Source organism: Microdochium trichocladiopsis (genome assembly GCF_020744255.1).
Source record: "Microdochium trichocladiopsis strain MPI-CAGE-CH-0230 chromosome Unknown B0I36scaffold_11, whole genome shotgun sequence".
Classification (NCBI taxonomy): Eukaryota; Fungi; Ascomycota; class Sordariomycetes; order Xylariales; family Microdochiaceae; genus Microdochium; species Microdochium trichocladiopsis.
In genome coordinates, this window is record NW_025763554.1 from 215519 (window position 1) to 237231 (window position 21713).

At 56.4% G+C, this 21713-nt stretch overlaps 6 protein-coding genes across 6 annotated transcripts; 4 read left to right on the plus strand and 2 right to left on the minus strand.

Moving 5' to 3' along the window:
* Positions 1 to 1983: 1983 nt before the first annotated feature.
* Positions 1984 to 3341, plus strand: B0I36DRAFT_435424 (Cyanovirin-N; the record flags this gene model as incomplete). Its single annotated transcript, XM_046162762.1, has 4 exons — positions 1984 to 2178; positions 2243 to 2253; positions 2345 to 2451; positions 2542 to 3341. The coding sequence occupies 4 exons, from the start codon at positions 1984 to 1986 to the stop codon at positions 3000 to 3002; spliced, it is 774 nt and encodes a 257-aa protein (XP_046006280.1). The 3' UTR covers positions 3003 to 3341.
* Positions 3342 to 7106: 3765 nt separating this feature from the next.
* Positions 7107 to 8246, plus strand: B0I36DRAFT_253214 (uncharacterized protein; the record flags this gene model as incomplete). Its single annotated transcript, XM_046150740.1, has 1 exon — positions 7107 to 8246. A coding segment is annotated over one exon (1140 nt), but the record flags the coding sequence as incomplete, so codon positions are not given.
* Positions 8247 to 9063: 817 nt separating this feature from the next.
* B0I36DRAFT_335169 (putative carboxypeptidase S1) lies at positions 9064 to 11211 on the plus strand. The gene is made up of 5 exons (XM_046155431.1): positions 9064 to 9404; positions 9538 to 9868; positions 9935 to 10463; positions 10573 to 10839; positions 10941 to 11211. The coding sequence occupies exons 1-5, from the start codon at positions 9139 to 9141 to the stop codon at positions 11000 to 11002; spliced, it is 1455 nt and encodes a 484-aa protein (XP_046006282.1). The 5' UTR covers positions 9064 to 9138; the 3' UTR covers positions 11003 to 11211.
* A 191-nt stretch (positions 11212 to 11402) lies between these two features.
* B0I36DRAFT_217611 (uncharacterized protein) lies at positions 11403 to 12182 on the minus strand (the record flags this gene model as incomplete). The annotated part of the gene is made up of 1 exon (XM_046148989.1): positions 11403 to 12182. A coding segment is annotated over one exon (780 nt), but the record flags the coding sequence as incomplete, so codon positions are not given.
* Positions 12183 to 17793: 5611 nt separating this feature from the next.
* B0I36DRAFT_377418 (uncharacterized protein) lies at positions 17794 to 19204 on the plus strand (the record flags this gene model as incomplete). The annotated part of the gene is made up of 5 exons (XM_046160559.1): positions 17794 to 17929; positions 17988 to 18141; positions 18231 to 18374; positions 18423 to 18514; positions 18570 to 19204. 5 exons carry the CDS (start codon positions 17794 to 17796, stop codon positions 19202 to 19204), a joined length of 1161 nt encoding a protein of 386 aa, XP_046006284.1.
* Positions 19205 to 19504: 300 nt separating this feature from the next.
* Positions 19505 to 21137, minus strand: B0I36DRAFT_335172 (uncharacterized protein). The gene has a single exon (XM_046155432.1). It carries the CDS (start codon positions 21048 to 21050, stop codon positions 19665 to 19667), a length of 1386 nt encoding a protein of 461 aa, XP_046006285.1. The 5' UTR covers positions 21051 to 21137; the 3' UTR covers positions 19505 to 19664.
* Between the last annotated feature and the right edge of the window lie 576 nt (positions 21138 to 21713).

A 21713-nucleotide genomic window follows, 5' to 3' on the forward strand; every position in this document is an offset into this window, starting at 1 on the left:
ACTCGACGTCCAAGTCGCTGTAACACAGCACCATCACGACTTGAGAACAGCCGCCAGTGTCCAGACAATCACCACCAACAAATCAGATCGAGAACACAGAGTCTCGCGAGGTATCCTCGCGGCCGTCTGTCTTCACCACGTATTGGTCTTGCCTTTGAGAGCCCGACCCAGCCACAGCTTCAAACTCCTGCCACCTCGTCCACCATGCCACGCCAGCCTAGACGAGAAGGGGACCATTTCCCGAACCTCTCCATCACATTTGTAGAGCTGCCCTACGACGAGGTCCAGCAGGATCAATCCTTCAACGTCATTGTCGACACCACGAAGATAGTGAGCAAGTTCATCACCATCCAGTTCCTGCTGGAGGGCAACCAAGTCCTCTTGCTTGACCGCCCACGCGTCGACGACACCCTCGTCAATTTCGAGAACATCAGTTTCTCCACGACGGGCGAATACACCATGAAGGTGTTTGTCAGCAGAATCAAGAGCGCCTGGGAGACGGGCGGGACTTGTGAGATGGAGAAGGCGTTTACTGTTGTTGACAAGCGTGAGAGCTAGATCGCTGTGGGAGCAGCGGCACCTCCGAGTTGGGGCGGGGATAAGCGCAGATGCGCCTGGTTTTGATCTTGAAGGAAATGGCCGCAAGGGCACACGTTTATATTGGCGGATGACATGCTGATGCAACAACTCCAACGTCTGGGGGACTTTGAGAGTAGCAGCCAAATCAGCCTCTGTGGACGACTGACAGAAGGGCTTGGGTCTGTCACCTGGATGATTGTCAATGGCACAACCGAATCATTGTAGCGTTTGATTTATGAATACGACAGTGGTTTGTGTGTGGATCTTTTCTGTAGGGCCACTAAGTCCTTGCTTTGTTGTGCTACGTGACAAATGGAACGATAACGTGTTTTCTGTGCGTTCGCGCCTAATTTGAAGAGCCTGCAAAAATCAAGGTTTTCGCTGGCAAGGCTTCGAGGCGGGCAGCAGCTCAGCAATGTGAGCTTACCCGACATCGAACAACTTGTACTCGGAGGGCGGTTCATTGTTCTCTCCAGGATCAAATTGAGCCAACTGGCCATCTTCGATAGCTTTCTTGCGTCTCGCAGCTTGACAATAAATGCAAGTGGATCATCCGGGCCCATTATCTCACCCAGATCTTTCTTGGGACCGAGACCTTCCTCATGAATAGAGGTTCTGAATGCTAGAAATTACACCCTTGAACATACCCAATCTCGATCATCCCAAAGCAGCCTGCCGGCCGTCAACGTGGCGCAGGCGCGATAGCCTAATCTCCCCTCAATGCTGACAAAAGTTTCGACGGATGCGTTGCTCCGGAACCCCAAAGGGGCATCTACCGTGCGCAATTGTCCGAAATTGACAGGTCAGCTGTAGCACGGCCGGGGGTTCAATGGCTTAGAGGCCTCATCGACAACGACAAGCCTTCGAGATTGGTTCTACACACCACGCCTGCAGCCACATCATTTGCGCCAAGCACCCAGGCTTCTACTATTGCCTGCCTCTCAGGCATGCCGAAATGGGCTCGAACGAGACGAACCCCGCAAACACTCGGGAGAAATGCGCGCCAACGGCACGGTGGCTGATTCGCATATTCACGAATGGGATGAGCGCGAAGTACACCATAAAGCTCATCACTGGTCACGCAGATACCAGAATTGGACATGTTGCCAAATCAGGATTGCGCCAGGACACGCCGCGAGGCACACATCAATGAGGCTGGGGCTCGGGGACGAAGGAATGAGGATGGGGTAGATCCTCTGCGGGTATTAGGTTGCCGGGAACCCTGCAAGACATCTCCGCGTGGTACCGTATACCACTTTCGAATTGATCATTAAATATAAATACTGCAAAAAGTCTACAAGGGTAAGCCTACAGGGAGAAACGATCTGCACACCGTCGCAAACCCTCTAGTGCTCCAAAAGATCAGGAGCTTGGTTGTTATTGCTGGAACAAAGAAGAGACATCATGGTCCGCCAACTTGCCGTGATCGCCGCCTTGGCCACCGTTGCAGCGGCTGGAATCCTCAGCGACTGCACCAATATTGACTTCCGCGAGAAATGGCTGGTGGCCGACTGCCTCACGGGCAAGGATGCCTCGACACGCATAAACAGCGCCGTGTTCATTGGAAACAAGCTGACCAACAATGACGGCAATCTACAGGTATTCGATTTCCTTCGGCAGCTTGGCGCTGTTGATACATGCTGACCACAGCTTGCTCATGCAGTGGCAAGCGAAGTATGTCTCGTCACAGCACGCCCACATGGCCGGAAGGACAAACACGACGGAATCTCTGAGGTCATGAATCCTGCTGACGAACAGCTTATAGTGGCGGCTATGCCACCTACTGCCGCGATTGCACGTTTGCCGGCACCACATACACCTGCAGCTGCCGTCCCAACTTTGGCCAGTACAAGTGGACAAGTATCAATCTCGGTAGGCACCGTATCTCGCTCTGGCCCCACTGCACGGCATGCAGCAGCAGCAGCTACCTCCACTGACACTTATACCTCGATCATCAACAAGAGGAACACATCGCCAACTACAACGGCTTCCTCCTCTCCAACCTCACCGGCCCCGCCCGCACCCCCTCTCGTGCCAGCACAGTCCCCGTCCCGGCCTCCTTCTCCTACGATCTGCGTTACGCCGCGACAAACTGCACCTCCCCCGAGGACTACTACGAATGCAACGACGACCTCCCCCTCGCTCAGCCGGGGGACTGCGCCAACGGCGGCGGCCTCTCGCTCAACTACGCCGTCGACTGCTTCAAGAACCGCTGGTACTTCCCCTGGGAGGTGTACACGACGTTCCAGAGCCTGCAGCCGGGCGCCGCGGTGAGCGGCGCGTGGGAGTTCACCGTGTTCGGGGACCTGGAGTGCAGTGGTGCGCCGCTGGGCAAGGCGCCAGAGGGGGCGTGCAGCAAGTTTGCCGAGTTTGGCGTCGGCGTCAGGGTCGAGCCGCTGTTCAACGGGGACTGGCGTGTCTAGGTGTGGCGGCACTTGGCGTTGCAGCGCTGTTGCGGAGGGATTGTCGTGTCGTTGAAGAAGAGGTTGGGTTTGGGTCCTGGTGCTATCTTGATGGTGGACTGCCGCGGAAGGTTTGGGACCGAGAGACACCGGTGTTTGACCGTTACTCCATGCCGAAGTCGAGCTTGGCTCGGGCCATTATCCACGCCTTGAAGAAATGTTGTGTCCAAATGAATTTGTGATGTGTTACATGATGCTTCACATGCCACTTGAGGCAAAGTGAATGTGTTCGGATGGTGTTGCCGCGCCCGCGAACATTAAGCATGGTGTACCTCCTGCACGAGCATCGAGAGACATGAGTTTCCAGCTGAGCGTCCAGCGTCTCCGCCTACTGACTCGCCCGTATCGAGCTTTATCTATCCACAAAGGCTGAAGGCCTCGGATCCGGGTACCCCTGCCAGGTGCGAGGTATCCGAGGCAAGAGCCTCCCGGCTCCGATCAGGTGACATTCTCCGGTAGATCGTGGTGAGCGGACGGCCTTGCCCAGGTCGTGCGGTGTGAACGCCGGCCCGCTAATACACCGTAGCGAGCAACCCGGAAGCCCGGCCCAGCCTCACTTGGACAAAATCAGACGGCAGCATGACCGTGGTCTAGTAGATGCCTGTCCTTCACTGGGCAAGCGGAGCCGGTGCTCGAGGGGTATACAAGCTAACAGGGAGGCACAGCAGGGCGGACAAGCGCAGGGCAGAGGAAGAACGGTGTGGCAGCAGATCAGCAGCAAGGACATGGATTGTTTCCCGCGCGCGGCAGGAAGGGGGCAAAAGTCGACAGACAAACCCATAACAAGTCTGTGCACGCGGCGTTCTTGTGGTGGTTTTTTTTTTTCCTTCGTCCGAACCATGGTTTCAGGTTTGCCGAGTGCCACAAGAAGCGAAAAAGCCCGCCTTAGCTTGAGGGACCCTTGAGCGAGGCGGACCTCACGTATACAGAGGCGGAAGGCGCTCGTCTTGCTTTGTCATCGAGCCGGCTGGTAGTAAGAGCACCGTCCTTCGAGCCGGTGATTACTCGACTCGAGTAATTGAACAGCGAGGAGGAACGTGTTAGTTGCTGCTAAATATGGCCGCATCCCGCCCCCGCCATGCGGGCACATCACTGCGGCAAACGCCGTGTGGAAATGACATCTCCACGAGTCCAGCAGAGCCATCACGACCTGGCCCATCGAGTCATAAGCTGGGGGCGGCTGGTCTATTTCCAAGTCTCTCAGTGCTACCTTGGCCAACTGACCGACTCCCGGCCGGCCCCCAAAGAGTCAAATAGTCAGCTGCAGGCACGCGGCTGCCATCCTCAATCGGGCATTGGCGCGCAAGCTACCGGATATTACCTCGATGAACCACAGCTGAAGGTGGCTTGCTGGATCGGACCCTAGGCTAGGGGTGCCCGCACGCCACGAAGTGCGGGGTGGAGAAGCACGGGAGATCAGCTGCTGCACAACTGGGAGATGCTCAGAGGTGCTGCGAGGACGTGCAGGGTTGGCCCCTGGTTGTGAGCTGATCAGGCGAAGGTGGGAGGGGTCAGGTCAGGTATAACGATTTATTTATTTTCCGATGGCATGAGGAGGGGTTAAGTGTGCGAGATGTGGTCTACTAGCAAGACCGTCCTCATATCTACGAGTTGGTGCGAGAATCTTGCAAGAGAGACAGAGGCTTCAATATGTGCAATCTGCTATTTCGCTCGGCCAAGTCCGCCACGGGAGATCAACGTCGCTTAAGCTTTGTGCTTGCGTCTGCCAGCTACAACAACAATCTTACGGTGCCAGACAGACCTGCAGCTGCTGTCCCGGAGGGCATGCTGTCAGTCCAGGCACGGCCCCTTGCGGGTGGGCCATGTCAACAACGCTAGCTCAGCACCAGCTCGGCCGCCCTGCAATTTGCCCTAGCGCGGCTGCTCGGCCCCAAGCTCCCCTTTTGCTGTCATAATGGTTCGAGTGCTGCACCGCTAGCCAATTCCAGCATCACGAGGTGACTAGCCAGGAACACACACCTGATCTTTCTGGACCGACGCGGGCCGGAAGACAGCCTGGCGGCCTGTGGATTGCACCGCTCGTTTCAAGAAGGCGAGAGCCGTCTGTGAGCTCTCTATGTTTCAGCTCGCCACCCACCTGCGGGCAGCTCGACAGACGCGTGGGTTGCCATTTTGCCAAGCATCAGGTCGGCAATTCATGCCCTTTGTCAAGGAGAAATTGTGCAAGTCGTTGTGCGTGAGATCGTCGAGACGGGATGGCTACCCGGCTGGAGGCAGGCAGGGCCTCGGCACGACCATGACTGATGCTTGGCCCTGCTCAGCGGCGACCTCCCGCATGTTCCGACGCGGCCCAACTTCCGAGCCAATGATCACGAGCAAGGACTGCATCAAGCATACTAGACGATAGACGTGCATAGGGCGATTGCCGCGATGAGGCCCAGGGTCTCGTGGCACCTAGACCAAGCCCAAATGGCACTTCACGTCTCGGCCGGGCCTTGTTGAATCGAGACCATCCACAGTCCGCAGATCCCCCAAAGGTGTCAGATCTTCTTTGACGACGCTGGCGTGATCGTCGCTCAGCATCGGCATCCAGACGCGTCCAAAGCCGTGCCGCAGAGACTGCGCGGGTGTCGTGAATGCTCGGACGGTACTCCACCAGCGATCAATTTCCACGACGGGGACGCCACAATGGACTAGCGGTGCCCCTGGACCTCTACTAGCAGGCATGGCCGCGGCTTGCCGTCATCCACCCTCAAGCTGCCGCTCGCATGCAACGACTTCATCATTCAGCAGCCAGATTACTACAGCGCCTTTGCGTGCCCCCAGGACACTCGACTTGTCTCCCTCGCGCCACCCCAGTCCGGGCGTCACGCTACCTGGCGACGCCTAGATCTTAGCGCTCAGGTGGAAGAACGCCGACGATGCTCGGGCGATTTGGCCCGATACCCGCCGCCACCGGCCAAGAGGTTCTCGACTGACACACGTCAGGTGGTGTAGTCCAGCTAGCACGCGGGCGGAGCAGGCGAGTATCTCAAGTAGCCGCAAGAGATGATATCCACACATACACACGGACAGGCTCGGCCGGGTGTGTCCAGAATCACGAGTCTGGGCCGTCTACTCCCTCTTCCAGCATATAAGTCCACGACCGCCGATCCCTCGGATGCTTCTACTTCCCTCTCTTGTCCAGATCACTCCGTCCTGTTTTCACAGTTTCCCTCATTAGTCTCTCAAGACACTCTTTCCTACCTAATAGAGCAGTGCTCACTCACACTCACTCGTTGACTTACACCGACGAGAAGAACCAAGCCATAGCTGGCCTAGACTCGACCTTCTCGCACATCACACTCACTCAACCACAACCTCACACACAACATCACAATGAGACTCCTCACATCAGTGACGGCACTCGCCGCCGTGGCCTCGGCCATCGCGGTCCCCACTACCGACATGGAGAAGAACAAGGCCGCCAAGTACGACGTCATGAGAATCGCGGCTCGCACCTTCTGGCCCGGCTCCTACGCGACCAGCGGCGGCTACCCTTCTACCGGCGGCTCTTCCTCCGGCGGCAGCGGCAATGGCGGATATCCTAGCAACGGCGGATACCCCAGCAATGGCGGCAACCAGGGAGGCAACGGTGGCCACCAGGGCGGCAACCAAGGCGGATACCCTTCCCAAGGTGGCGGTAACGGCGGCCACCAGGGAGGCAACCCGCCCAAGGGAAACCCTCCTTCCGGCAACCACGGTGGTTACCCCTCGAACGGTGGAAACGTCTCTCCCCCCAAGACCAACCCTCCCAAGACCAACCCTCCATCCGGTGGCAATGGCGGATATCCCACAAACGGTGGTGGCAACTCGCCGGTTCCTGGCCCGCCTAAGACCAACCCTCCTGCTACCAACCCCCCATCTGGTGGCAATGGTGGTTATCCTTCAAACGGTGGTGGCAACTCGCCAGTCCCTGGTCCGCCTAAGACCAACCCTCCTCCTGCTACCAACCCTCCTTCCGGTGGTAACGGCGGATACCCGACTACGCCAACCACTGGCGGCAAGGACTCGCCTGTCCTTGGCGGCAACGGTGGCAGCTACCCCCAGGGTTCTTGCCGCAAGTGCTCGGCCTCCAACCCCATTGGCGGCATTGTCGACCAGCTCTACGCCGGTGTCAACATCGATCTTGCTCTGACTGCGCTCCTCGGCAACAAGGATCTCGCCAAGTGGATCCTCGAGGCCTCTGTCGATGTCGACTTCCTCCTCAAGGTCGACTCCCTCTGCGGCAAGGCCGACTTCCTCGCCAAGCTCGACCTGCTCCTCTCTTCTGATGCCTTCCTGAACACCTGTGCCGGTGCTGCTGTTAATGCCAACATCAACGCCCAGATCGGTATCCTCCTCGCCAATGCCAAGTTCATGAAGCAGCTCACCGCCTACCTCTCCAGCGGTAGCTTCCTCACGCGCTTCACTGCTCAGTTCTCTGCCAACTTTGACTTTGGCGTCAAGTTCTCTGCCTGGCTCGGCAACAAGAACTTCATCAAGCTGCTCGTCGCCGTCTTCGGCCAGGGCTCTGTCGGTGTCAACTTGGGTCTCCTGCTCAACGACGCCACCATCATCGCTAAGCTGCGCGCTCTCCTCGTCCTCAAGGCCGGTTTCGGTGCCAACCTCGGCGCTCTGCTCGCTGACGGCAACTTTGTCGGCCACGTCTGCGGCGTCCTTGGCCTCTCTGTCGATCTCTCTGCCAAGATTAAGGCGCTCTTCGACCTCAAGGTTGGCTTCGCTGCCCAGCTTGAGGCCATCCTGGGCGTTGCCTTCAAGGGCAAGTTCTCTGCCTTCCTCGGCTCCGGCAGCTGCGCGTCCATCCTCGTCAACTTCTTCGGCGCCGGCTCCTTCCACTCTGCCTGCTCCGGCTACTTTGGCGGCGGTGCCTTCATCAAGACCTGCGCCGGCCTCTTCCTCGACGCCCAGTTCGCCGCCAAGTTCACCGGCTTCATCCAGGCCTGGTTCTCCGCCAAGGTTGACGTCTACACCCTGTGCGGCAACATCTTTGCCGACCTGGGCTTCACAACCAAGGCTCTGGGCCTGCTCAAGATCTCGGCCGGCGTCTCCGTCAAGATCTCTGGTCTCCTCGGCGGCGGCGGCTTCCTCAAGGTCTGCAATGGCTTCTCCGCCGGCAAGCTTTCCGGCGGCGGTTTCCTCGGCGGCCTCCTCGGCACCGTTTCCGGTGTCGTCAAGGGCCTCTTTGGTGGCCGTCTCGTCTAAGCTAGACGTGCCAAAAGCAAACTCCCTCGTCGGGCGACAATAATGAGATTTCAGGGTGCCCGTGTAATCAGGGAATGGAAACGAGGGCGAGCATCATGACGACGAACACAGCAGCGTCTGCATTTTTTCATGTGGTGCCGGACCAGGTAAAATGGATAAAAAGGTCTGACACTTGGCAGAGTACGGAGGGGCAATATCTCCTCTCGAGCCGTTAATTCTATAATTCTTAATATATATTTATGTTGATCCTGAACAAACTCACTTGAGCCAATGTGAATATTTGATGTGCAGTTGCCCATGCGTGGAACTTGTTGGACCTTGCATTGTGGTGGGAATGCCGCATTGTGACCACTGAAGCTTGAGCCCGGCGCGTCTCTTGAGACGACTCGTATCCAGAGTCAAGAGACATTTCAATGCCCATCGCATCAATCTCGGAGCACAAGAAACATGGCCGAATGGAGCTGCCGATTCCCTAGCCTATCGTATCAGGTCATTTCCGATGCAGTGGTCCATTTGCCTGACGTTGACCAGTTCGTGGGCCTGGAAGACGAGCAAGTCATGCTCGTGTCATGCACTACCTGATAGCGGTAGGCTGGGCCATCTCTCTTGCCTATTCGGTCCAGCCCAGGCGGGGAACCCTGGCTCTTGGCGACGCATAGCATGTCCACAGGGTCCTTTGTGCTGACGGGCGCGGTGAAGAAAGCGTATGAGCGATAAGCATCGACAAGGGCCCTGGCGATGTCAGCAACTTGTGCAAGAATTCTTCTGTAGGGGGCGCTGGTAACATTCGAGCAGGCTTGCTACCTTTTCCTTTCTTCTTCCTCCTCCCGCTGTTCTTCACCTAATTCGCCGCGATCCATTCCGGTCACCGCTCTGCTTCTGCGCCGTCACCATGCGCACATCCTCACTGCTCGCTCGTGCGGCGGCAGGCTGCCTTGCAACAGTCATGTTGCTACAGACAGTCCGAGCCGCGGCAACACCGCTCTACAAGCGCTACGTGACCGAGAGGGACCAGGTGACATATCATGTCGTCGAGAACGAGGCGCGAGGGGCGAAGCTCGAGTTCGTGCACAACTCGGGCATATGCGAGACGACGCCTGGAGTAAATTCGTACTCTGGGTATTTGTCTGTGGGGGAGAATATGAACATGTTCTTCTGGTGCGTACTCAAGGGACTTTATATCCTCAATCCCGGTGTTACGGCGTGGTGACATACAGAGCCAAATCGAGGGGCGTCGTCAAGCAAGCCAAGGTCATCGACATGAATCTGCCTCGCTGACGTTCCAGGATAGGTTCTTCGAAGCCCGCCACAACGCCGACCAAGCGCCCCTCGTGGCGTGGTTCAACGGCGGCCCGGGCGCCTCGTCGATGCAGGGGCTGTTCAAGAGCCACGGGCCGTGCCAATTCTACAACGGCGATCAAGAGCCCTCGCTCAACCCGCACAGCTACAACGAGTTCGCCAACATAATCTACATTGACCAGCCCATCGGCACGGGTTTCTCTTATGGCTCAGGGTGCTGCAACTCGACCGAGACCGCAGCCGTCTATGTGTGGGAGTTTTTACAGGTGTTTTATGCCACCTTTTCCGAGTTCACGGGGCGGGAATTTGGAATATTTGCCCAGGTCAGTCAATCCCCGAGTCAAAGGCCGCGACAACGACAGAAATCACGCTGACATTAAAGATCAAAGTCCTATGGTGGCCGCTATGCCCCAGTGTTCGCCGACTACATCCTCACCCAGAACGCCGCCATCACTCAAGGCGCCCTCTCGACCGCCGCCGCAACGCCAATCAACTTAGTAGCCCTCGGGCTCAACGACGGCATCTTCGACCCAGCAATCTGGTACCGCTCCTGGATCGACTACAGCGCCGTCAACCGCTACCGGCCGCTCGCCAACGCCTCCCTCGTCTCCGAGCTGACCGCCTACTACGACACGGAGTGCAAGCCGCGGCTCGACGCGTGCTACGCCACCGGCTTCGTAGCCGACTGCGCCGGCGCAATGAACCCGTGCCAGGCCATCAGCACCAAAGTCACCACGGCCAACGCGGTGGAGCCGTTCAGCAGGAACGACATCCGGCAGGCCGTAGACGGCATCTTCCCGCCCGAGACGTACGCCGCGTACCTGTACCGCGAGGACGTGCAGCGCGCGATCGGCGCGCGCAAGAACTACACGCTTAGGGCGATTGATGTGCTTCTCAACGTCACGGGGTCGGGAGACTGTACGCTCTCCTCGTTTTCATTGCTCCCCCGGCGTCCCTCCTTCGGCTATGCTTCGAGACTATGAAAAAGGAAAGGTGGGAATCACATGCTAACCATGGGGTACAATAGTTTCGCGTCGGTCTTCGACGTACATCCCGGGCCTGCTTGACGCCGGTGTCAAGGTCATCATCTACACGGGCGACGCAGACTGGACCTGCAACTGGATCTCCAACAAGCGCGAGGCCGAGTCGATCGTGTGGCCTGGGCAGGCAGAGTTCACGGCGAAAGAGCTTGCTCCATACACTGTAGATGGCGTGGAGAAGGGTCTCATCAAGACTGTCGAGAATCTGTCGTATATGAAGGTATACGAGTCTGGGCATGACTTGGCATATTTCCGTAAGTACATCTCCACTGCTGTCGATGCTTTGAAAATGGAGCAAGTATGCCGATTGTGAGAGATGAGGAGCTGGGCTGACAGTAGCGCCGCTGAATAATAGAGCCGGAACTTGCCCTGCAAGTGATGAGGCAGCTTTTTGGTGGCAGCTTCGTCTCGACATAAGTCATAGGATGGACTGAGAGGGTACATACCGCCCACGGGCTAGTTGCTCGTTGCAACGTAGAGCATACCATGGTGAAAAGAACAGCAGCAACAGCGGTGATTAAGGAAAGTCCACATTACTTCTAAAAGCCCTGAGAAATACATCATCTATAGCCGCCCATCATTAGTGCAACAATTTAAGAAAGCATAAAAGCTCTAATCGTTACCCCAGTTCCCCGCCCGCTCACTAGTTAGTCCCGCTCCACCAAACTCCGTATCCCAAGGATGTATCCGAGAACCTAGCCGACATGACTGCCTGCCTGCAAACCCCAGCGGTAGAGAAGTCTTACTCCCTCCAAGCACCGCCTCGGATGAGGTCCCTCGCCTGGTTCCTGCAAACCGGCTGCCGGTTGGGGTTCGCGTAAAAGTAGCTGTACGAGAACGTGAACCTGTTGCCGTTGGGGTCCTTGCGGCCCACGTTGAGCGCATACTTGGCCTCCCACTTTTGCGTGTAGAAGGCGCAGATCTGGCCCATGCTGTTGCCGACGCCCGTGGGGGTCTTCTTGGTGACCAGGTACGTGCCGAAGGCGCCGCACTGAGGGGTCGTGCCCTTGCGGGGCGGGTGGGCGAGGTTGTACTTGGTGATGGCGTCGCAGGCGGTCGCGCACAGGCGCGGGTCGAATGGCTGGTTCTGGTAGAACTTGTAGCCCAGGTACGACCAAGTGCCGGCGCAGTCGCGAAGGGGAGCGTTGAGCGCAGCGCCACCAAGGCTGAGGGGGGGCAGGTAGCCGTCGACAGGACCGCCGGTGAGGTAGGTAGTGTAGGCGTTGGAGCCGGCAATGGCGACGTGGAACTTGGAGCGCCACTGGCCAGTGTTGGTGGCGGTGCTGTTGTCCAGAGGAACACCCCAGAGCGAGCACTTGATGTTGGCAAAGGCAGTTGGATTCTCGCAACCCTTCCCTGGGGAGATGACCGGATCACGCTCGAAGAAGACGTTGAAGGCCAGGCAGCCAGCCTTCTCGTTGCACTTGGCCGCGCAGGCTTCAACGTCGTAACCAGTCTCGAGAACGCTGTAGCCCAGGTAAGCGCTGGCGCTGTTGGCTCCAGGGGCGTTCTTGAAGTTGGCAAAGTAGCCGGCCGGGGCTTTTGCAGCATTGGCAATTGCGGCGATCTTGGGATCGGCCAGGAACTTGCTGTAGGTGGACACATTGATGCCGTAGACATTGCTGATGGTGGGCTCGGCGGCACAGGCCACCGGGTTGGCTCGCCGGAGCGGGCTGTCTGTAGCCTCGGCCGGGGACTCCGTAGACTCCGTGGATGTCGATGGGGAGTCGGTGGGCACGGACTGGGAGTCGGTGGGCGTGGCGGTCTCGGCCTCCGTCTCCTCATCCTCGTGGATGGAGAATGGGTGCGCGAAGATGTCGTCACTCACGGACGAAAGTCGCGTCTCGATGGGGATGATAGGCACGACCTGCTCAGTCTGACCAGGCGTAATGGAAGCGGGAGTGGCCTCGGGGAAGTTCTCGAACGCAATGTCATCAGGTGCCGGCGAGCTGGTCGGGTCCTGGGCTCTGGCGGCAGCCACGAGCGCCGATATGAAGAGGTAAGATCTCATGGTGGCGCGGCAGGAATTGCTCTATGAGGGTTGCTGAAGTCTCGCACAAGGTGGGATGGTTCTGAGTGGAGTAACGATTTTCAGATCTGGTCTTGTCGCGGAGGGGAGTTGGGCCTTAAGTATTGGTCGCGCAACCGCTTCACCACCAGTGGTTGTTGTGGTTGAGTCTCAGGAATCACGATCTGGACACCGATTTTGCAGAGAGTGGGAACCACCAACCACTGAGAGGGATGTCAACACGGCCATGCAGGGCGTCGGTACAGTCTTGGCTTGGGAAGAGATGTACCTTGCAACAGATAGGTCTAGCCCTAGACACAAATCCCCGATGGGCGAACCGAGCGCTGGCAGTGTCGCAGGCGAGCTCAGAAGCCCGTGCTGTGTGCCGAGTCCTCCACGATCATCCGAGAACCGCGAAACGGAGGCCTTGTCGTCTTTGGTCATTGTTCCGAGAGGGCTGAACTGGTCCCAGCGCGCAAGATGCCAGACACCACAAGTGTCTCGTCTCAGAGCCTCTCGCTAGAGAGCTTGCTGTCAGGGAGGCTTCTTGTCTCTGATAAGCGGGCGTAGGACCTCTGCGTCCCGTGCCCGCAGTCTGTCTATTGGTTCACTTGCTTTTTCCACGGCACAAAGCCCTGCACCAACACGGCTTCCGTGGAGATGGGCCAAAGCTGCAAGATGGTGCTGGAGATGTTGGCTCCCAACATGAGCTCAGCTGAGTGTCTTCCATCTTTCTCAGTACTTGTGGCTTGACAAGGTGCTGCGAGTCTTGAATCCAATATTGGTGAACACTCACAAAGGCTGAGTGGGAGTGAGCCAGCCAGCCAGGATGGCGCCAAGGTCCAGACCAAGCTGAGCCAATGGGAGCATGCATGTCTCCCAGCCCCCCAGCCACCAGCCAGGCACGCTCCTCTGCATGACAAGCTGTGGTGAGGTTAGAGGCCTGGTTCCCAGGGATACTTCAGTACCCCGTTGAGCCGCATCGGCTCAAGGACACACACACACAACCACCTCTGTGAATGGTGGCTTGAGGCACTGTCTCTCCCGCCCTGCTGATTCCATCATAGCCACGTAGAGGCCACCAAGTCTCGGGCATGCGGCACCCACCAAACAAGCTCATCGGAAGTCAGGAAGCGGCTCAGGGGGCAAGGGCTGAGTTTAAAGCTATTGTTTAAATTCCACACGACCTTGGGGGCCATGCCGGCCTGGTCAAGCACCGGCATAAATTAGCGGTGTGGAATTAAAGCGAGCTGCCGAGACCCTCTCACCCTTTGTAGGGGCAGATATCAGCGGAGGAAAGTTGTAAAGACAATACACACTCACAGCCCAGACTGGGCGGAAATATCCCATGCTGGACAACCAAACTCGTGGCCAATACTCCTGGACGGCCTATGCTCCGCAGAAGCAACCAAGTTCGCGGATCAGCGCAATAGTCGATTGCCAAGCCGGCAGCAAGGCGACGAAGACATCCCAATCAGGAGGCGCGATGGCCAAAACTGGACACAGCATCCGAGTTGCTCTTCTCAAGGGTTTCTTTTTGCTTTCGAGAAGAACAATGCTCGGCTCCGAGAAGGAAAGGCTTTGGGGGCCCGTCCTCCATGAGACTGAACACGGTGTTGTGAGCCCGATAGCGCGGCTCGCATGAACCACCATAGCCTGTCCGATAAGCTGTCCAGACTGGAATGAGGAAAAAGCAAAGCGCAGGCCTGGACCCATAGTGACAGGATCGTTTGTAATGAGCACCACGTGTAATTGAGATAAAATAGCAAGTTCTCCAGCTGCAGCGATTGCACGACTGGCATCGATCAACGGCAGCACACGCCTAGAACCATGATTCAGGGGTCATGGCTAGCATGAACCACATGCAAGTCTGCAACCAAACGATATCACTAGCTGAAGAGCAGTGTCTGGCGAGGCCGTTCTCCAGTCAGCCTTGTGCTATAGAAGAATGTGACATCTACCTAATGCTACCCGACTCATATAACGATCGTCGTAGACCGTAAGCTGTATGAGGCCTAGGCTCAGCCTCATTCGGTTGCCAGGCCCGGATCTCAGGTCGGACTCAGCCCTTTGCCGTCACCTTCCGATTGCCGCAAGCCACGTGCAGATGCTGCACGGGCCTTCATCACAAAAGACTCATGGGCTTAACCCTCTTGGGAATGTCTCTCAGGCTTCTGACTCCTGTCTGTTGCCTGCCGTGGGAAGCGCGATCCCTGATCACCCTGCATGAAGGAAGGGACGATGGCAGTGCAGAAGTGTCGCTCTTGAATCAAGGGCCAGATCAATCTGCGGGAACCTGCGCAGGCTCAGCTGTCAAGGTGATTCCAGGCCGAGACTCCGGCGAACCCCGTACAAGCGCGCTGAAGTTGGGCAGTGCAGTCACATGACATCTTTAGTCCTGAGGCTGTGGTGTTCTGTCAACAGACATGCATGCTGTTCCTCCTGGATCAAGCTGAATGTACCTACTTGGCCAGCCCATGTCTCTGTGGTTCTCTTGATGCGGACATCACCCGCCAGAGGCACGTGGCAAGTTCTCCCTCAGCTGGACCTTGTCTTGTCATCTTTCTCAAATTCCATTGCCATCCTATGCCACCCAGCCTCAAAGAACAGCTGCCCGCCACGCCAAAAGACAAATGGAACAATGCCACTCATTCGAGACTCCCATCTCAACCGATTTCTCGGGACAAGCCACCACATGGAGGCCGTCGTACCTGCGCTGAAGCCTGTGTCAGGCTCGGGTGCGACACGGAAATGAGCCAAGGGAGACGAGACAACATCATCCCAGGTCCAAGGGGACACGAGACATTTCTTGGTTTACATCACGTGGCCGGGAGGAGGCCGTATGTGCTCTCAGCTTCACGAAAGGCCAGAGACACGTGATCTTCTGGCATACTCAGTGATCGTAGATGCATCTTCGCTGGGGCGCGGGCAACAAATCGGAAATCGGAGAATTGGTGTTACAACTCTTTGAGCTCATCTACGCTGTAGGGCGGACAATAACCCTCAGGGATTGAATCTGCTTAGGCTCGGGATTCGTGTCCACTCGGACGAGGACACACGAAAATACAGCCCTGTTTGGACTCACCAACTGGAAAATGCTTGAAGCATCAGACTCGACCTGGATACAGAAAGTATAGTTGTCCTTCGCGACCGCGCTCGAGGTGACTTTGTCAGCGTCCAGGTGCTCGTCGTTGATGTTGGTGGTGGCACGGACTCGACCACGCTTTTGGTAGGCACATATGGGAGCTGAGTTATGGCACACACTGGAGTGACGGCTCGCAGCCGAAGAGAAGAGTGCCATCATGTAGACCTTACACCGCGGAGTTGTACCACACACCTTCACTCGTGTTCCTCTGCCTGCTCGTCGTGGCGTTTCGTGCTGGAGTTACATCATGCGCTGGAAAAACGCATTTCGAGATGGTTTTGATGTTTCAGGTCTGTGAAGACTTTTCTTTCAAGCCTCTGCCTCAGCATGCACAGTTGGTCCCGTGCATTAGCAGGGACGGGGACAGAAGAGTTTACGGCAGGCCTCCACAGTTTGAACAAACCTGCTGTCCGTGGCGAGAATATCAATGGCCACTGATGGGAGACGAAAATAACCAAGAGCGTTGTGGATCACTAAGACACTCGATCAGAAATGATCGCAACGAGCTGGACCCTATGCGAAACGAGCCTAAAGCACGCTTCGGAATGACCACTGGAGCCCCGTGGCTCACGCCCTGCCTGCTCCGTCCATCCGTTAACCAGACTTTTGGGTGGTGGTAGTATTCAGGACCAGTCATATTTACTGTAAGGTGCTGAGTCCATCAGCGACGGCGGTATCATCTGGGCATGGTAGAACTCGGTATTGGGCAATGTTTAAAGCTAGGGACGTCTCGTCACAGCGCTGAGCGTCCTGGATACGCATCTTCGTGCTCCTGTGGTGCTTGACTCGCCGCTCCGTTCCTAGTTGCAGAGCTTGCTCTTCGGTACCTTCCTTTTCTTCCAGTCTTCCAAGATGCGGGATCTAAACGTCATTATTGCCATGGAAGGAGGTGAATAAAGTAGACCTGATACGTTCGGCGAACTAGCTTCTTGTCTGGGAGATGCTGTTCCCGAATAGAACACGGAAGAGCAAGTCTGCGCATATATTTCACCATACCCTTGCTACAAGCACGCGACAACCCTCCGTGTTCGGCAAGCCGGCGTCCGATTTGGCTGTCGAGAGCAACTAACTCAAAGGCAAAGCTTTTGCACGAGTCGGATGTCAGTGCCGCGGGGACCAGACTTGTCAACGGCAGTAAGGAGCAAAATCAACCGATCGCTGCCCAGTCATATGCTGTAGGGGAATCGAGGGTTCACATGAAACGTGTCAACTGAACGCAAAGTTGTCGTGTTAATTGACGAGGTTGCAGAGTCTTGGATATACGAAGTTTCGGCATGATGAAGTGGTCGGTTACGGGATAATTAGCGATATATTTGGAGCTAGAGCTCGAGTGCCCTATATATGCATTTCCATTCCTACCTAGAGCTCAATTTGCTGCCGCTTTGAGCTGAGCAAGGGACTGAGCGAGGTCGAGCACCCATTACAGATTACGTGTTCTGGTGTTGGCCAGGCCTGGGCTTAGCTGCAGACCCTGCAATCGAATTAAGCACGAGATCGGTCTCGGGCTCCACTGTGATGCACATACGGCCGCTAAAACTAAGGGACGGGCAAGGAAGGAGCTGAACCGCCAGCAGGCAGCGCCGGCGATGGTGCCTCGAGACAGGGGGTCCACCCGAGCCCCGAGATTGCCAGCGCTCCTGGGCCCTGGTGACTTGTCCTCAACTGCCCAAAAAACAGTAACTACTTGAAGCTAGCCACCAGTCGCCTGCGGTCGGGGCGTCCGCAGACTGGGGGTCCACCCCACTTTCAGCAAAGACTATTTACAATCGGAGTTGTCACCGCCTCTAGACCGTAATGCCTGCTGTACGGCTGCTAAGAGAGGGCCGTGACGGGCTTACGAAGGTTTGTTAGGTCCCTCTTAGTGCCGGAACAAGCCGCCCTGTTCAGGTTGTTCCCCACGATCGGGAGAAAAAGGTCCTGATGCGGGCGGAACAGGGTAGGTAGGCAGTGGTGCGCAGGAGTAAATAATAAAAACAAGCGCGACATCTCCCGAGAACTGTCCGCCGTCTCACAGCAGTTGTCTTTATTGTACGGTTGATACATTCGTTAGCCAAGATGAAGTTCGGAACCATTCTCGTCTTATTCACCGCTGCTGTCTCGGCCACAGCGCCACCGACATGCAAGGGTCCTGCTGTTTCCTGCTGCAAGGGCACTTCAAACCGCGCTGCGAGCGAATGTCAGCGGCTATTTGGTGAGGCTCAGTCGATCAAGCGTGTTCTACTGTCCTTACTGATTTTGCTCGTCGTCAGCCGAGAACAACATTGAAGTCGCGACATGCCAGCTTCCCACCAAGACCGTTACCTCGACTCAGACCAATTGCGTTGGGAGCACGACCACCAAGACTCTGGCGCCGCCACCAACAACTACCAAGGTTTCCATGACTATCACCGCGACTGGAACCCCGTATGTCCCTCTTACTCGCCCCATACGATCCAAAGACAAAGTCAAAAGATAGCGATTATCCGAATTGTGCCGGGCTAATTGATGAGTAGAACCACCGCGCCGACTATAACGGTTACTGCGACATCAACAAAAGTCGACACAACCATTTTGACTGGTGGTACCACAGCCACTGAATTACACACCATCACCCTCATTGAAATCAACTGCATCACCAACACTGAAAGCGCCACTACGTAGGTTCGTGCAAGTTAATTCTCTGTTCAGATCTAACATCATCACAGAACCGTAACCGCCACTGCCACCCTCCCCTTTACTGATCCACAAACCTGCCGGAAAAAGAGAGCACCTGCTTATAAAGTGCCATCCTCGTGCTGTAAGTCAATGCCAGACCTTCCACGGTGATTGACCTGTACTGAAGATTGTCATAGCTTGCTACCTTACCACCTCCAAGCCTGCAGCCACCAAAACTGTCACCGTCACCAAGAATCTGCCCGCTGTCACCCACACGGTGTTCAAAACAGCCGGGACCGCAAATACCATCACTCAGACTGTCACATTTACCCGCTATATTGACGGACCAATCCTATCCGCCCCGGAGACCACCAAGACCGCCACTACTACCATCACCCAAACCGAACATACCCTCACCACCGTCACAGAGTCTCAGACAACAACTGCTACACAGACGGACGACGTCATCGATACTGTGACTCAAACAAAGACTGAGACTGCCACTGCTACGGCCACCGCAGACCCCTGCGACGGCGATCTTGATAATCCAATCCAGCAACAAATCTCCGGCTCTAGCATCCAGATCACCTCCAGCCAAGACGCGACGGGACCTGATGCTGTAAGGAGCTGCTGCCTGGCTTGTTTTGCAAACCTCAACTGCGTGCAATTCAGAATTGGCGACGGTGTTTGCGATATCTTCAGCACCGTGCCTAACTTCAGAAGTGCCTGCACCTCGGGCTTGTGCCCACGAGGCTTCCCCGATCTTGACCTCGGGGATTCGGATGGGAAGGACTACTACTTGGGGCCTTGTTTCGGAACCGCTGTGGCGTGATTCACATCAATAACTCTCGCCTGTCAGGGAATAGGCTCCTATGGACCGGGCCGCGGTAGATTTGCATTCTGTGCCCGCAAAGTGTCCACTGCATCTCCCTGAACATTCTAAGTTGTGTTTCATAGCTTGCTCATTATTTTGTGAAGGGCATACATGGTTTCGTTGTGTATGTGTAGTATAATGGCCACAGCTGAGTGCGACCGAAGAACCGGCTTGCCCTCTCTCTTGTCTGTCCGCATTTCTAGCGACGCGAGTAAAAGAGCCATGTCTGGGCATAGCAGAGTAACAAAACATATAAAGGCTTCCATTAGAGTCAAATGAAGTGCTACGACTGTCATAATTGTTTTTCAGGCGCCATGCTAGATAAACCGAGTGGCCCCCAACAGGCAGCGCACGGTGGTGTCCAGTCTCGGCATTTTGCCTATGTCGACTTCCTTCAAGACTAGGCTAGTCAGTCCTGTCAGATCTCCGACGCGATAGCCGCTGACCATAAGCCATAATCAAAGCCAACCATTCCCAATACCTCCTCCCACCGTTGCTGCACGACTTCCGACGCTTGCAGATACTCCTCGTGAGACTCACGCAGCATGTCCAGAACGTGGTTGCTGTCCACGCCGAAACCTGCCAGATACTTGATGACCGCGAAGAAGTCATCATCGGCAAGCTTACCGATACCAAATTTGTCAATCAGGAAGCACGCCAGCGGTCTTAGCATGATCCCTCGATATATTGGCCGCGCCGTGCCGCCAGAGTCGGGTATCCCGTCTGCACCGATCACAACCCCCCTGTCCAGCCAGAATTTGATGCCGTCAATGGGTCCGATCTTCGGGGAAGGGGGTTGCAATGTCCACTTGCTGTATGAGTCGAGGAATGCGTAGATCGGGAAGGCGATGTAGTGCTTTTGGGCCGTTTTGTCTGTGCCACGCCCGCGACGATGCTGGTGCAGTATGCAGGCTGTGTGGTTGATCATGGCGCCGTGCTTGAGACACTTGAGCATCCAGGATCGTTCAAGGCCAAGATCGGCCATGAGATGGGCGGCCATGAAGATCGGGATGTGCGACGGCCTGTCCGGTCCAGGATGGAAGCGCCGGCCGTGGATGCTGGCGCCGCGGGCGAGCAGGAGGTCGAAGATCTCCGGCTCGGCCCTGTTCAACATGGCCATGACCAGGGGGCAGCTGCTGGCGTGGTGGGTGCCTTGCATGCGGTAGGGATTCGCGCCGTGGTCGAGCACGTAGTGCACCAGGTCGAACGTGGCGTCTGGCCTTTGCAGAATGTTTGCGAGGAAGAGGTCTGCGATCGCGACGCCGCCACAGTGCATTGACGTAGACGGGTATTCGAGCATGGTCCTCATAAACGGCCGGCATGCAGGCGTGGAGGCCAACGAGATCATCTCCATACCAGCACCCTCCAAGCAACCGTAATCGCAGTACAGGCGCCAATGATTGTCGGTCTTAACCCGAGGGCTGAAGAAGACGGTGCCGCCCCGCCAGCTGCCGTAGTGCCACGTTGGGGTCTTGGGCGACCAGCAGCCCTTTTTCCAAAGCATCCTGAAGACACGCAAGAGCCGCTTTTTGAGGAGCTCCAGGAAGACGTAGCAGCAACGGCGCGGAATTGCCCCTCCGTAAGTAATGGCTTTCATGACCACGGTCTGATACCCGCGTGCAAGGCCCCAAGAAATCGCTCGCGACTCTCTCCATGAGCCAAGACCTCTGTACAGAGTTGGCTCGACACGCCGTCGCAGCGTCTTGCTGCAGGCTGACAAATGAGCGAGGCCGCGGCGGGTGAGGTGCTCAAGAATCGCGTCGAGCAGTTCGGTGGGGAGTCTTTCGAGTTGAGAGGTCGCCATCGCGAACGTCAAGTGCCTTTACTGAGCGTATGTGGGACGGACCATAGGGTTGGAAAGGAGTTGATTGCCTTGGCGCCAAGGTCTTCAGAGCCTCATCTCTAGCTCCAGCCATGGCCACGATGGGCCGGACAAGGTGCGGACAGGTAAGAGTCATCAATCCTGGCTGACACGGCTGACCACCCCCTGGTCTTACCCCTGCTCGTACGACGTTCCACAACGGGGCCCTCTCCGACGACTGACTCAATTAGCCACTGCGGGATGGACCCTCCAGAAATAGTGCGCACTAGCAACAGTTCCCCAGCCAGGCCCAGATAAACACCAAACAATCAAGCTGATTCAAGGCTGTTGGCCATGCTTTTGCCATGGCTCTCTTGTAATGGGGTGCTCAGAAATCCCACGTTTGAAACTATCACCATGATTAGCCCAAAGTCAATGGCTGTATTATTCTATAAGTAACAATGGCCCCAGAGACCCAGGGAACAACCCCTACAGGCATGACCTGCACGAAATCAGGTCATCACGTCCTCTTATCCCGCCCCATGTCCCGTTCAGCTGGCAAGCTTAGCTCTATCCGGATAACTTTGTGGAGAAAGGCCTGCACCATCGGTGAGGACTATTGGTCTGTAGAGAGGTAATTCCTTCATTGATTAACTAGCTATTCTA

Excerpts from the sequence above, each read along its gene's own strand:
- B0I36DRAFT_335169 (XM_046155431.1), top strand. The coding sequence starts at position 9,139 with ATGCGCACATCCTCACTGCTCGCTCGTGCGGCGGCAGGCTGCCTTGCA. Across the intron at positions 9,869-9,934 it reads AATTTGGAATATTTGCCCAG|TCCTATGGTGGCCGCTATGC; the intron begins GTCAGTCAATCC and ends TAAAGATCAAAG. Across the intron at positions 10,840-10,940 it reads GCATGACTTGGCATATTTCC|AGCCGGAACTTGCCCTGCAA; the intron begins GTAAGTACATCT and ends GCTGAATAATAG.
- B0I36DRAFT_335172 (XM_046155432.1), bottom strand. The coding sequence starts at position 21,050 with ATGGCGACCTCTCAACTCGAAAGACTCCCCACCGAACTGCTCGACGCG.